General features: G+C 43.9%; 1 protein-coding gene across 3 annotated transcripts in view; it reads right to left on the bottom strand.

Moving 5' to 3' along the window:
- Positions 1-15,170, bottom strand: part of LOC141983395 (KAT8 regulatory NSL complex subunit 1-like) — a 139,913-nt gene that overhangs the window by 23,658 nt on the left and 101,085 nt on the right. For all 3 annotated transcript variants that reach the window (XM_074946485.1, XM_074946487.1, XM_074946486.1), the window contains 4 exons: positions 12,764-12,925; positions 10,630-10,805; positions 7,796-7,917; positions 6,707-6,761 (listed from right to left, as the gene is read on the bottom strand). In XM_074946485.1, coding sequence (XP_074802586.1) covers positions 6,707-6,761; positions 7,796-7,917; positions 10,630-10,805; positions 12,764-12,925 — 515 coding nt within the window. The remainder of the gene's footprint in view (positions 1-6,706; positions 6,762-7,795; positions 7,918-10,629; positions 10,806-12,763; positions 12,926-15,170) is intronic.

Consider the following 15,170-nt stretch of genomic DNA (forward strand, 5'->3'; position numbering starts at 1 on the left):
TTGGACCCATAACATTCACACTCAGTGAAACAGCATCCCTGATTTGATGGAATCCATTGGATGGGTCCGCCACTCCTCTGGCCCTGTTATTCACCAGACGACACTGCTGACTCGGACCACGCTCCAGGAAATTCTGCAATTTGGACTGATTTGTGCCGCTCACTCCCCCATCATTCCTTGGCTGGATGACCATGACCTGTGCATCCAGTAGGGATAAGGCATGGTGTGCTTTATGTCAAGATTCTGCTGCCAGTTATGTCTCCCAAGGTTGGTGTCAGATCCAAACCCTCTCACAATGGAGCTGCTGAAGGGCAATGTTCAAAGATAGCTGCCGCCCTCTCCTTCACCCTCTCACCCATTTCAGGTATTGCGGGGAAATATCGAGACTTTGCTGACGTCTTTGATAAAAAGAGAGCGGATGTCTTACCGACACATCACAATTATGATTAGTTCATACTCCCTCTCAGGACTGAACCTTCAAATGTTCCAGGAATACTTCCATAAGAATTTCCAGAAGAGGTTTATTTGTCCTTCTGTCTTTCCAGCAGAGGTTCCAATCTTTTTTGTTATGAAAAAAGACATCTCCCTGGCCCCTGCGTTGTTCACTGGTCTTTGAATAGAGTGACTGTTCGAAATTGCTACCCTTTGACACTTAATGAACTTTTTGAAATACTTTGCTTGGCTGTTTTTTCCCTAAACTTCACAGTCTCTGCAATCTGGTTCATACCAAAGAAGACAAAGAGTGGAAGATGGTATTCCAGGTTCCATTCAGGCATTTTGAGTATTTAGTTTGCCAGAAGCTGGGAATAACTGACAGGGAATGGATTACTTGAGGATTACCTGTTCTGTTCATTCCCTCTGGGGCACCTGGCATTGGCCACTGTCAGAAGACAGGATACTGGGCTAGATGGACCTTTGTTCTGACCCAGTATGGCTGTTCTTATGTTCTAGCTATGCCATTTGGGCTAAGTAATGCCTCTACATTGCAGCATTTCATAAATGAATATTTTCAGGACATGCTGGAACAATTTGTTGTTTATTTAGATGATATTCTCGTCTTCTCCAAAAACCAGAAACTACATCAGCCGATGTGCACGGGCTGAAATTGTGGAAAAGCAGCATCACTTGCCCCATAAGCTCAGCCGTGCAGAACACAATGCCATCCACAGCCTCAGAAACAACTCTGACATCATAATCATGAATAGGTCGGAAAATGAACAAGAGGCTGCTAGGCAGCTCTCCAACACCACTTTCTACAAGCCATTACCCTCTGATCCCACTGAGGGTTACCAAAAGAAACTACACCATTTGCTCAAGAAACTCCCTGAAAAAGCACAAATCCGCCCAGACAGACCCCTGGAATCCCGACCTGGGGTATTCTATCTGCTACCCAAGCTCCATAAACATGGAAATCCTGGGCGCCCCATCATCTCAGGCATTGGCACCCTGACAGCAGAATTGTCTGGCTGTGTAGACTCCCTCCTCAGGCCCTACGCTACCAGCACTCCCAGCTATCTTCAAGCCACCACTTACTTCCTGAGGAAACTACAATCCATCGGTGATCCTCCTGAAAACACCATCCTGGCCACTATGGATGTAGAAGCCCTCTACACCAACATTCCACACAAAGATGGACTACAAGCCGTCAGGAACAGTATCCCTGATAATGTGACGGCAAACCTGGTGGCTGAACTTTGTGACTTTGTCCTCACCCATAACTATGTCACATTTGGGGACAATGTATACCTTCAAATCAGCGGCACTGCTATGGGTACCCGCATGGCGCCACAGTATGCCAACATTTTTATGGCTGACTTAGAACAACGCTTCTTCAGCTCTCGTCCCCTAATGCCCCTACTCTACTTGCGCTACATTGATGACATCTTCATCATCTGGACCCATGGAAAAGAAGCCCTGGAGGAATTCCACCATGATTTCAACAATTTCCATCCTACCATCAACCTCAGCCTGGACCAGTCCACACAAGAGATCCACTTCCTGGACACTATGGTGCTAATAAGCGATGGTCACATAAACACCACCCTATACCGGAAACCTACTGACAGCTATTCCTACCTACATGCCTCCAGCTTTCACCCAGACCACACTACACGATCCATTGTCTACAGCCAAGCTCTACGATACAACCGCATTTGCTCCAACCCCTCAGACAGAGACAAACACCTACAAGATCTCTATCAAGCATTCTGACAACTACAATACCCACCTGCTGAAGTGAAGAAACAGGTTGACAGAGCCAGAAGAGTACCCAGAAATCACCTACTATAGGACAGGCCCAACAAATAACAGAACACCACTCGCCATCACCTTCAGCCCCCAACTAAAACCTCTCCAACGCATCATCAAGGATCTACAACCTATCCTGAAGGATGACCCATCACTCTCACAGATCTTGGGAGACAGGACAGTCCTTGCTTATGGACAGCCCCCCAACCTGAAGCAAATACTCACCAGCAACCACACACCATACAACAGAACCACTAACGCAGGAACCTATCCTTGCAACAAAGCCCTTTGCCAACTGTGTCCACATATCTATGCAGGGGACACCATCATAGGGCCTAATCACATCAGCCACACTATCAGAGGCTCATTCACCTGCACATCTACCAATGTGATATATGCCATCATGTGCCAGCAATGCCCCTCTGCCATGTACATTGGTCAAACTGGACAGTCTCTACGTAAAAGAATAAATGGACACAAGTCAGATGTCAAGAATTATAACATTCATAAACCAGTCGGAGAACACTTCAATCTCTCGGTCACTCGATCTCTGACCTAAAAGTCACTATATTACAACAAAAAGACTTCAAAGACAGACTCCAACAAGAGACTGCTGAATTGGAATTAATTTGCAAACTTGGCTGTATCATCTACCTCAAGTACAGTCTGCTTTCAGTAAGCTAAAGAAAGCCTTCCCTTCAGCTCCCATTCTTGTGTATCCAAACCTTTTACCATGGAAGCAGAAGTCTCAAACATTGCAATCAGGGCCGTACTTTCACAAAATGCAGGCCCGCATCACCAACTCCACCCATGTGTGTATTATTTACATAAACTAACCCCTGCTGAGAAGAACTATGATATCTGGGACTAGAATGGCAACACTTTTTGGAGGGGGCTCGGTTCCTGATCCAGGTCATCACCGATCACAAGAACTTAGAATATTCTTGAATGGCTTAATCATCGGATCCGTGGTCACTTTTCTTTGCCAGATTTGATTTCAGTATTACCTACTGCCCTGCATCACAGAAAGCGAAAGCAGACGGCCTTTCCCACAAGGACAAATATGCTGTGCTGAACACTACTCCCCAAAGCACTGTGCTATGACCATCTAATTCTGTTGGTGGAACCACAGCCCAGGATTTACCATCTGTGATTCGGACTCTACTCCCAAAAGACCTGCAAGCAGCCAAACTCTGAAAGACCCTTGATACCTTCAGTGCACCATTCAGCTCAGGCTTCCGTTTGCACAATGGTTCACTATATCTTAGCAAGCACTTTTACATTCTGAATGATCAGCCCAGACTCAAAGTGTTAAGAATATGCCCCGACACAGTAGGTGCTGGCCTTTTGGACACCATAAGACTCAGGACTTGGAGGTACGAAGTTTCTGGCCAAGGGTGAGTACTGACGTGAAGAAATACACTGACTTCTCTGATCTAAGAAAAGGAGTACTTGTGGCACCTTAGAGACTAACCAATTTATTTGAGCATAAGCTTTCGTGAGCTACAGCTCACTTCATCGGATGCATGTAGCTCACGAAAGCTTATGCTCAAATAAATTGGTTAGTCTCTAAGGTGCCACAAGTACTCCTTTTCTTTTTGCAAATACAGACTAACACGACTGTTACTCTGAAACTTCTCTGATCTAAGCTTCCAAAGCAAGTGCCCACGTGTTAAAATGCTTGGATTATTCCAGCTTCTGCCACCCCACCTCAATGCTGGTCCATGGTGGCAAAGGACTTCTTGTAGAGCTCCCTCTCTCCCACGGTTGCACTGTCATCCTGGAAACCATTGATCTGTTCATGAAGATGGTGTGTTTTTATTTCTTTTCGCTCTCCCCCCAACACTCACAAAACACTCTGCATTTTCCTAAACCATGTTTTTTGGCTCCATGGACAGCCAGTTGGAATAGTGTCTGATTGGGGCCCCACAGTTCACTTCCTGGTTCTGGCATGAACTCTATAAAATCCTAGGAATTGAACTCTTCATCTTCTCAGCCTACCACCCATAGATCAACGGGCAGATGGAGTAGTGTTAGGATATACATATTCGGGCCTGTCTGTAAAGGCCTGTACTTTAAGAATTTAGGTGTATTCTTATCACTTGGCTAGTTAGAGGTATAAAAGAAAGAATCAAAATCACTGTCTGCCAGTGTAAGGTCCTTCTCTTACTGTGACAGTCTGAGGCCCTGTTCTTAGGCTAAGGCCTTTGGCTAAGCGACAGAGGAAGCCATAAGCTGGGAAGCGACCGGTCACATCCTCACATTCCAAACTAGTCACATTGAAAGAAGGTGCTATTGGGCTGTTAGGAATACAATCCTGTCCTGATAGTGCCTATCACCTCCAGAGAAAGGGAAGTGCCTAGAAGATGTAAAAGGAAATTGAGGTTGACAGTTTTCTGTCTGGTAAGAACTCACTTATCAATAGACACAGCTGGGAAACTCTTATGTCTTTATAGATGTAGTTGTGAAATCCTCACTTCTGTATTGTTTTGTCATTATGTTCCCACTTTGCTGTTGTTTATTGGCATGGTCTCTGTCTGGTTCTGTGATTGTTTCTGTCTGCTGTATAATTAATTTTGCTGGGTGTAAACTAATTAAGATGGTGGGATATAATTGGTTAGCTAATCATGTTACAATATGTTAGGATTGGTTAGTTAAATTTGAGTAGAATGATTGGTTAAGGTATAGCTAAGAATATTACTATATAAATTAGGGGCAAACAGGAAGTAAGTTGGGATTCGAAAATAAGGAAAAAGGAACTTGTATTTAAGCTTGCTGGAAGTTCACCCCAATAAACATCGAATTGTTTGCACCTTCGGACTTCGGGTATTGTTGCTCTCTGTTCATGCGAGAAGGACCAGGGAAGTGGGAGAGTGAAGGAATAAGCTCTCTAACAAGTAGGTACATCAAATCCTCAAGCAATATTTTTGATGCTTCCTTAACTATTGTCAAGATAACTGGTCACTTTCCTGCCATACACTGAATTTGCTTAAAATACCTCTGTTTATGCCTCCACCTACAACAGTCCATTTTTTGGCCAATTACGGCTTTCACTCATTTCCTCCCTCTAGCCGCCTCTGCAGACTCTCAAATTCTTGTTGAGACAGACCTTGTTACCCACCTTCACCAAGTTCACCAAAAACTTATGGAGCATCTGGAAGCCACCAAGGAAACTTATAAACACCATACTGACCAAGATCACCAAGTTGCACATATACTAAGAGTGGGTAATAAGGTCTGGCTGTCTGCTAAACATCTCAAATCCTCCCACCCACCTGCCAAATAAAATCATCAATACTTGCATCCGTTCAAGTTCACTGAACAAGTCAACCCAACTCCAGCTGCCTAAAACCATGAAAGTCTATCCAGTTTTTCACGTATCCTTCCTGAAGGCCTACACAAAAAAAAAATCTCGCTCTGCTTCATGGCCCACTCCCATGGAGGTCCAGGGTCAAGAAGAATATGAAGGGCAAGAAATCCTGGATTCTAAATGAATCCGAGGTCTATTTTACAACCTGGTGGACTAAGAGGGTTATGGTCCAGAAGAATGGTCTTGGGAATCAGAAGGGAATGTCTATGCTCTGGAGCTCACACACACTTTTCACCAGAAGAACCTAGAAAAACTGGGCCATAAGGCCCCTAGAAGGCACCCTTGAGGGTTGGGGGCATGTGCTGTCAAGGGAGCCAGCTGCAATAGGGTCAGTCTCCTAGTAACACACTCGGCATAGCTGATCCTGGCAGGGGCTATCTAATTTACTGTACTTCCTGATTGGTGAAGGGGTAGGGCTAAGCTACTACCCGACCCAGAAGAAGCCAGAACTCTTGGGCTGCTCAATGCATCCCACTCAACAGCTGCGCTTGATCCTGCTTCCTGTATAAATGTACCTGCTGCTACTCCCAATCTGCTCCTGTGCCTGCTCCAGTTCCTGCTTCTGCTCCCATCCAGCCCGTACCTGCTCCTGCCCAGCCTGCTCTTGTACCTGCTCCAGGTTCTTACCCTACTCTGTCCCTGACATCCCTGGCTCTCACCCCTGGCTTCAGTTCCCAACTGCATCTCTAGCTCACCCATTTGTTCTGGCCTCAACTATGTGCCTGGGTGTCCTGGGGTCCTGATTTGTGGCTCAGCTCTAACCTCCAGGCCTGACCACCCCTATGGCTTGGACCAGTAGGCATGACCGCCCACGTCCCGGTTGTGTTCTTGACAGAGGAACGCTTTGACCCTCACGCATATAGTGGCAGCTCACTGATTAAGCTGTGCGCTGTGGCTGGACAACATTTGCTACAGACTTCGCTTAATAAAGCCTGCAGGCTTAGCAGTTTACACTCAATCTTTACTTCTTCTAATAATACAAAATGCCAATCAGACATTTTCAGGATGGCTGTTACTTCTAACGACGTTTATCATTTGTCAATAGTGCTTGAGACCAGAAACAGTGTGACAGAGTAGATTTTGTCTCACCTCAGAGTCCATGTGATCCAATGGCTCCACATCTTTGGGCTCTACCACTCTCCAGCTGCAGGAAAGAACACTCATTGTCAGAACAATTCTGCACTTGCTGCCATGTCACCCTCTTGGCTAAGACCCAGAGCCAAAACCTGGCCTCACAGTTGTTTCCCCATAGGTGCTGGACACTAGACCAAAGGTGATTAGCTTTACTGACAAAGCTTCCTAGTACAGACATACACACCTAGAAGCCATAGATTTAGATGTCTCATGTATGCACCAGCCAGCAAGGTGACAACAGAAGCCTGATAAATTCAATCTCATTGGACTCTGTTTTGACAGGCTTTGAGGGAAGGCAAAAATGGCAGGGCTCATGAAAGTGAACAATGAACAACTGTGGAACTAATGACCATCTCATCAACCATGACCAATCACTTTCTCTCTCTCTTTTACATAAAAGCCTTGTCTGTATTTTGTCTACTTAGATTGCAAGGGGCAGAGATCTCTCACTACAAGTTGGAGGTACACAGAAGACTGGATGCTGAATAAATAATAATAGTAATCAGAACCAGGAAATAGGATGTGCAGAAACTGCATGTAGTACTGCACAGCTCTTCCAACGGTCCTCACTCCTACAGCAGTATCTCTGCTATTTCAATCTTTCTGAAACTAGTAATTATACCCTTGAAGCACTCATACAGTTCAAAGCTCTTTGCCCGGTCTGCTAATATCCCTACAACGACATGTGCCAACAACTGAACAAGAAACTAATTTCCCTTGCTAACCTTTTTCATGTCTGGGAATTTTTCAGCCATCAGCTGGGAAGCATTTACCCAGACCAAATACTGCTGTCATATGCTAGTTGGCCAGTGGGCGATGCTGCCATGAAATTCCCTTTGAGGTGACAAACTGCATCCTTTTTGATTAAGGTTTTTTTTTTTTTTTCTTTTAAAGATATACTGTCTTAATTTAAGTTATTGTTGTTTCTTGACGAAAGATAGAGCTTTAGCAAAAGAGAAATAGCTTTCTCTTTTCACAGCCAAAACACCACCACCCTACACAGAACACAAAGGGAATTATTAATACTTTCCCATCTGCAGATACCTTGGTGTTAGAATCTCTTTGTACTGCAGCTTCTCCACTCGAGTGGCTGCTGCCATCGACATTGGGATCACAATGTTATTGATGTCGTAGGAACATTCCACTTTTCTTTTCTTTGAGGATAACTGAAACCACACGCAGAGCGGAAAGGGAAAAAGCCCAGAAAGAGCATTAGTGTCAACGCAAAAGAACATTTAAATCATACCATGGAAAAAGCAACTTCCCCAGAACAAGAGGTACATGTTACCTAGTGTTTTGAGTAATGGTGTAAGCAGGATTCCTGAGTTTTTCCCCCAGTTCTTCCACCAACCTGCTGTGATATTCTGGCCACATCAAGCAAACCCTATGGCTCAATTTATTCTTCTCCAAAGTGGGGATATTTACCTATCTTATGTTGATGTTGCCAATCCTAATATTTGTAAAGTGTTTTAAGATCATATAGCAGAACAAAGTACTATTTATTACTCAATTATTCACAGCTAAGCAAGTCTCCTCCCCACACTGGAATTTGAGCTTGAGCCCTGAGAAACTAAGTTTTCCCTCTACTTGTAAATCAGGTTTTTGGAAGTCTCCATACTCAGCGTAGAACAAAAGGCCTCTCAGTTCTAGGGGAAGAGCTCAAACCCAGACGGCGGGTATATCTATGGTGCAAAAAACCCCCAGCAGCCTCAAGTCTAAGAGCCCGGGTCAACTGAGTCAGGCTTGTGGGGTTCATGCTACAGGGCTAAATGTAGTAGTGTAGATGTTCCCAACTGGGCTGGTGCTCAGACTCTGAGGCTCTCCCTTCTCACTAGGTTTTGAAGTCTGAGCTCCAGCCTGAGTGGGAACATCTACACGGCTATTTTTAGCCCTGAAGTGCAACCCCAAGTCAGTTGATCTGAACTCTAAGATTTACTACTGCAGGGGTGGTTTTTTGTTTTTGTTATGTAGACACACTAAGTCAGTAGCAGCAAAAAGTTAGGTGCTCGGATGTCACAGTGATGAGCACAGCGTAAAAAATTTGAAACACAGATGGGAAGACTTGTCCATAAAATCCTTTAGAATTTGGTTTAGGAAGCTTCTGAAAAGATTGTTCCACTCCAGAGCAGGCAAGGCTAACAGGTCCAACTTCCAACTCTACTCCTAGACAACTGCAGCTGGGCATTCCCAATGGAGTCACCTATAGAAGGTGGGGCCAGAAAGATGGACAGCTTCTGGTAATGAGGCTCCAAGCAAGTGAGCTGACAATGTCAGTAGACTCTGTGAGGGAGTCCTCAAAGAAGAATAGTTTACAAATATTTTGGATATAGCAGTGAAGCATGAGATGGATCTGGAGCAGACAACACAAGATGGAGATGGGCCTGCCCTGCTGAAGCTATCTGGGCAACAGGAAAGCAGTTCAGCTTTGGGATTGCTCCATCTGCTTCTGTCAGTCAAGCCTGAAACAGCGGCCCATTAGTCAAAAATAGCATGTGGGGGGAGGGGGGCGGGGTGAGGAAGAGCAATAAATGTAATAATTGCTACTTCTAAGTCTCCTCCCTCCAACCCAGCAGTCTCCCCATATCCACAGAGGCCTGGACAGGAGCCAGTCAATACTTATCCTGTATGGGCTTATACAAATGACTATTGTGAGATGTAGCATTTCCCCTCCTTGCCTCTCTAATTCTGTTCTCTCCCACTTAATTTGTAATCAAAACAAAGTTGAGTCACAGAGCTCACACAAGGATTTGTTTATGCACAGGACTTACAGAATCATAGAAACGTAGGGCTGGAAGGGACCTCAAAAAGTAATTAAGTCCAGCCCGTTGCGCTGTGGCAGGACCAACTAAACCTAGACCATCTCTGACTGGTGTTCGTTCAACCTTTTATTAAAAACCTCAAATTGTGGGAATTCCGCAATGTCCCTTAGAAGCCTATTCCAGATCCTTATAGTTATTCCAGACCCGTATAGTTCCAGATCCTATCTAACCTAAATATCCCTTGTTGCAGATTACACCCATGACTTCTTGTCGTACCTTCAGCGGGTATGGAGAACAATTGATCAAAGTCCTCTTTATAGCAGCCTTTAACATATTTCAAGACTGTTACCAGGTTCCGCCTTAGTTTTCTTTTCTCAAGACTAAACATGCCAAGATTTTTTAACCTTTCCTCATAGGTCATGTTTTCTAAACCTTTTATCGTTTTTTGTTGCTCTCCTCTGGACTCTCTCCAATTTGTCCATATCTTTCCTAAAGTGTGGTGCCCAGAACTGCACACAGTACTCCAGCTGAGGCCTCACTAGTGCTGAATAAAGCAGGACAATTGCCTCCTGTATCTTACATACAAGACTCCCGTTAATACACCCCAGAATCATATTTGCTTTTTTTCACAGCTGCATCATATTGTTGACTCACATTCAATTTGTGATCCACTATAATGCCCAGATACTTTTCAGCAGTACTACCACATAGCCAGTTATTCCCCATGTTGTAGTTGTGAATTCAATTTTTCCTTCCTAAGTGAAGTACTTTGCACTTGTTTTTACTGATGGTGTATGCTTAGTAACAAATTTATAGGCCACATATGCTGGCCCTGGTGGTGCACAGCAGGCACCCTGGCCACTTTGGGTGCTGGCTAAGACCACTGAAGCAAGTAGTTACTACTGTCTAATACCAAGATCATTTTAATAAAGGCATTTCCAGATTGTCCCTGCAGCCTACTGGCAGGCAAGGACTCCCCTCCCATAGCTTTGGCACAGGGTGTCCACGATGAGTCTAGCATCCGTTGGCCATGTCCAGCAATGCAGATGTTCACCAGCTGCATTAAAAAAACAGTTCCCTTTTTTAGGTTTGTTTGACACAGATTATGTTCTGACTCACCATTGCTGAATTACCAGCGGAAGGGAACTGGCTGGAAGATGGCGCTGGAGGAGTTTCTAGATACAAAGATGGTAGGTGGTGCATCAAAGGACTATGTTTATGTGTCTGAGAACCGGAAACAAGCAAGCTGTGATTGTCTGTTCCTTTAAGCTGCCTCTCCCCTTTAAACAATGAACCTGTTAATAAAGCACATGAACAGAGAACCCAAGTAAAGCCAGAGTAATTTGTTCATAAGTCATTGCTGCTCTTATCTGTCAGTCCACCAGAACCCAGCTGGGGAATGCAGTCTGTATTGTGGAAGAAATGTTAAAATAAAAGAAATGGGGAAAAATCTACAAGTCAGAAAACCCAGTGAAACCATTAGCACTGCACAGAATTGAACATATCACCTGTGAAATTCATCTTTGCTGGGTGTTTGCGATGAATATAACTATCAAAAACAGTAGACTCCCCTCCAGTATGTTCAAAAAGTGGCCACCAAAAATCTTCCTCATATGTTGAGCTGATCACATTAGCCCCATCTTTGAATCACTCCTTTTTGTGTATCACATTAATTTAAAAAACACGGTCAACCACTACAATTAAGCCCCATGATACTACTCTGAGGAGGAGAAGTGATATATAAAGATCTTTTCACTCACCACTAAAATGCAGCAGCTGATCAAATTATCTCAAACACAGTACACAGTTTTAGGACAGGAAGTGAAGAATACCACCATAGTCAACTGAAACTGCACAGAAAGGCTGATGTGTCCTCTCAAACATGAATCAAAGGAAGTGAATTATTATCCGAGAAAACACTGAATGTCCACTGCTGGCAGCAGTAGCATTTGCTACATAAGAGAAAGGCTCTCGGACACCACTGGAGAGAAGCCAAGATTAATCCCTGAGCAGAAGGGACCTAAGACAGAATACTACAGCAGCTATTCTAAAGCACATAGTAAAGCCATGGAAACTGACACAGGATGCAAGACTGATGGAGTTTATATTTAAGTGTAATAGTTTGCCTTCTTTAGTAGGTTCCTTACACCTGGAAAGGAGAGTCACTTCAGTGCTAACAAGCATGACCATTCTCAATGCCTCTTGAACCAACTATTGGATGGATGACATCTACAGTCTTTGCAAGTAACCTTCTCTCTCAAAGAGAAACAAACAGACTGAAAACAATGGGTAGGGTAATTAACTATTGTTAAGCCAATGTGTATAGTGCTTCCTTTTTCATACAGCTGAAGGCACAAAGCTGAATGCACATGGGATGTGCACCAAATGCCAACCACCACACTGCCTGGTGCCAATCTGTATTTTCAGCATAAAGTTCTTTTCTTTAAATGTTCTCTGGTTTGTTCACGATAATTCGTATCAACAACTGCAAAACAAATAAGTACATCAGAGTCAGCAGCTGTGGGCCCCATTATAAGAACTCCATGGGCATGTCTGGCTTGCAGGCTGCATACTATGCTTGCTATTTTCTGCAAGTACTGGGTATAAGAAAATATATTCTTTTAAAAAACCAAATGAAAACACCCACCGTGGTACACTAAACAAGACCGGATGCTATAACTGGGGTTTAATTCTTTCTAACATGGAATTGGTTTTTAGCCCTGGGTGCTTCTGTCAGCTTTCCTAAGAGCTTAACTTCTATGGATAGTTTTAATATCATGCACTTTAATGGGCTAAAAGAAACAGGAACCTAGAAAAACAGAAAAGAGTACAGGAGAAGACCGTGAAGAGCAACAATGGCAGCTCTGAACACAACTGAAACAGAAATATTTGGCAGGGATTTGCCAGGCACTCTTGGCAGGTGGATACACACATGCTTTGATTTAACACACACAAGGATCAAAAAGTTTCTCTTTGTTGACTTTCTTGTTAGTTCATTCCCAATCTCGCTGTCTGGGTTTCTGTAGTAGCCATTTATTTGGTCATCTAACCAAAAGCAGGCTTTCCATTGTGGTGATGAGAACTTCTGCAATTTGCAAGATGCCAAAGCCAATCACCACCTGACGTTTATGTACTGAGTTTATTGCTGCTTTCTACAGAAATGACAGGAACTGTAGGCTACACTGTAGGGTTGCACTTTGGTCACCTGTTAAAACTTACATGTAAGTTTACACCCCATCTCAGCTGAACTTACTGGATGCAGAGAGAGGTGATAGGCCTAGCTTTGGGAAAACGTTGGTTAGATCTTGTGGCTTCTTTCCAAAATGGGACATCTTCAGAGCCTTGAGCTTATGGCTCAATCTATGCTGCCTGTCATCTCTTAGTAAGGTTTCAAAGTACAAGTGAAGAGGCTTGCCTGAAAATAAAAACAACAGGTTATTCTAATATACATGAATCCTCTCTCCCCACACACAAACACCAGTGTTGTACAGACATAATTTGTAATTAGCACCTGCCCGTACTGTTGAATTCTATACATAGGAAAGTCACACATGCAGCTAAGCAGTTACAAATCCTCTCCCTTTTTAATCTTACAGCCCGTTGTCACAGATGGTGTGATACAGAAAGTTCAGCATGAGTGGCCCCAGAATAAAAGCTTTCCTGCAACAAAGCAGCTGGTCAGGACAATCTAGCTCATGGAATTTGGCATCTTGCCTCAGTGCATTACCTCTCACACTGTGCTGGCTTAACCCATTTCCAACTACACTATCATTTCTTGACAGTGGCCTGTGTCATTGCCTGAAAAGCTTTAGCAAAGGCTTCTCATATTTCATTTCCTATTGTCTCTCTGTTCTTACTGTAAAAAGCAAGTATGACAAGGTAAAACAGAAATTAACATCAAACACGTCTGAAATAGATGCTTTCACCCTTGCACATTGGGGAAAAGTATACCCTTCCAGTTGCTTACCCTGCCTTTAAGCCCTGTGACAAATGTCTTGTCCTTGCAGTTGCCAAAACCTCTTGCAAAGAAAGAACAGTTACTTACTCTATAGTAACTAAGAGACTAACCAATTTATTTGAGCATAAGCTTTCGTGAGCTACAGCTCATTTCATCAGATGCAATCAGTGGAAAATACAGTGAGGAGACGGAGAATGTATACTTTCAAATCAGCGGCACTGCTATGGGTACCCGCATGACCCCACAGTATGCCAACATTTTTATGGCTGACTTAGAACAACGCTTCCTCAGCTCTCGTCCCCTAATGCCCCTACTCTATTTGCGCTATATTGATGACATCATCATCTGGACCCATGGAAAAGAAGCCCTTGAGGAATTCCACCATGATTTCAACCATTCACATCCCACCATCAACCTCAGCCTGGACCAGTCCACACAAGAGATCCTCTTCTTGGACACTACGGTGCTAATAAGTGATGGTCACATAAACACCACCCTATACCGGAAACCTACTGACCGTTATTCCTACCTACATGCCTCCAGCTTTCACCCTGACCACACCACACGATCCATCGTCTACAGCCAAGCTCTGCGATACAACCACATTTGCTCCAACCCCTCAGACAGAGACAAACACCTACAAGATCTCTATCAAGCATTCTTACAACTACAATACCCACCTGCTGAAGTGAAGAAACAGACTGACAGAGCCAGAAGAGTACCCAGAAGTCACCTACTACAGGACAAGCCCAACAAAGAAAATAACAGAACGCCACTAGCCATCACCTTCAGCCCCCAACTAAAACCTCTCCAACGCATCATCAAGGATCTACAACCTATCCTGAAGGACGACCCATCACTCTCACAAATCTTGGGAGACAGGCCAGTCCTTGCCTACAGACAGCCCCCCAACCTGAAGCAAATACTCACCAGCAACCACACACCACACCACAGAACCACTAACGCAGGAACCTATCCTTGCAACAAAGCCCTTTGCCAACTGTGTCCACATATCTATGCAGGGGACACCATCATAGGGCCTAATCACATCAGCCACACTATCAGAGGCTCATTCACCTGCACATCTACCAATGCGATATATGCCATCATGTGCCAGCAATGCCCCTCTGCCATGTACATTGGTCAAACTGGACAGTCTCTACGTAAAGAATAAATGGACACAAATCAGATGTCAAGAATTATAACATTCATAAACCAGTTGGAGAACACTTCAGTCTCTCTGGTCACTCAATCTCTGACCTAAAAGTCGCAATATTACAACAAAGAGACTTAAAAAACAGACTCCAACGAGAGACTGCTGAATGGAATTAATTTGCAAATTGGATACAATTAACTTAGGCTTGAATAGAGACTGGGAGCGGATGAGTCATTACACAAAGTAAAACTATTTCCCCATGTTTATTCCCCCCCACCCACTGTTCCTCAGACGTTCTTGTTAACTGCTGGAAGTGGCTCACCTTGATTATCACTACAAAAGGTTTTCTTCCCACACCCCCCTGCTCTCCTGCTGGTAATAGCTCATCTTAAGTGATCACTCTCCTTACAGTGTGTATGATAACACCAATTTTTTCATGTTCTGTGTGTATATAAATCTCCTCACTGTATTTTCCACTGAATGCATCCGATGAAGTGAGCTGTAGCTCACAAAAGCTTATGCTCAAATAAATTGGTTAGTCTCTAA

Source organism: Natator depressus, chromosome 2 (genome assembly GCF_965152275.1).
Source record: "Natator depressus isolate rNatDep1 chromosome 2, rNatDep2.hap1, whole genome shotgun sequence".
In the NCBI taxonomy this organism is placed as follows: domain Eukaryota; kingdom Metazoa; phylum Chordata; order Testudines; family Cheloniidae; genus Natator; species Natator depressus.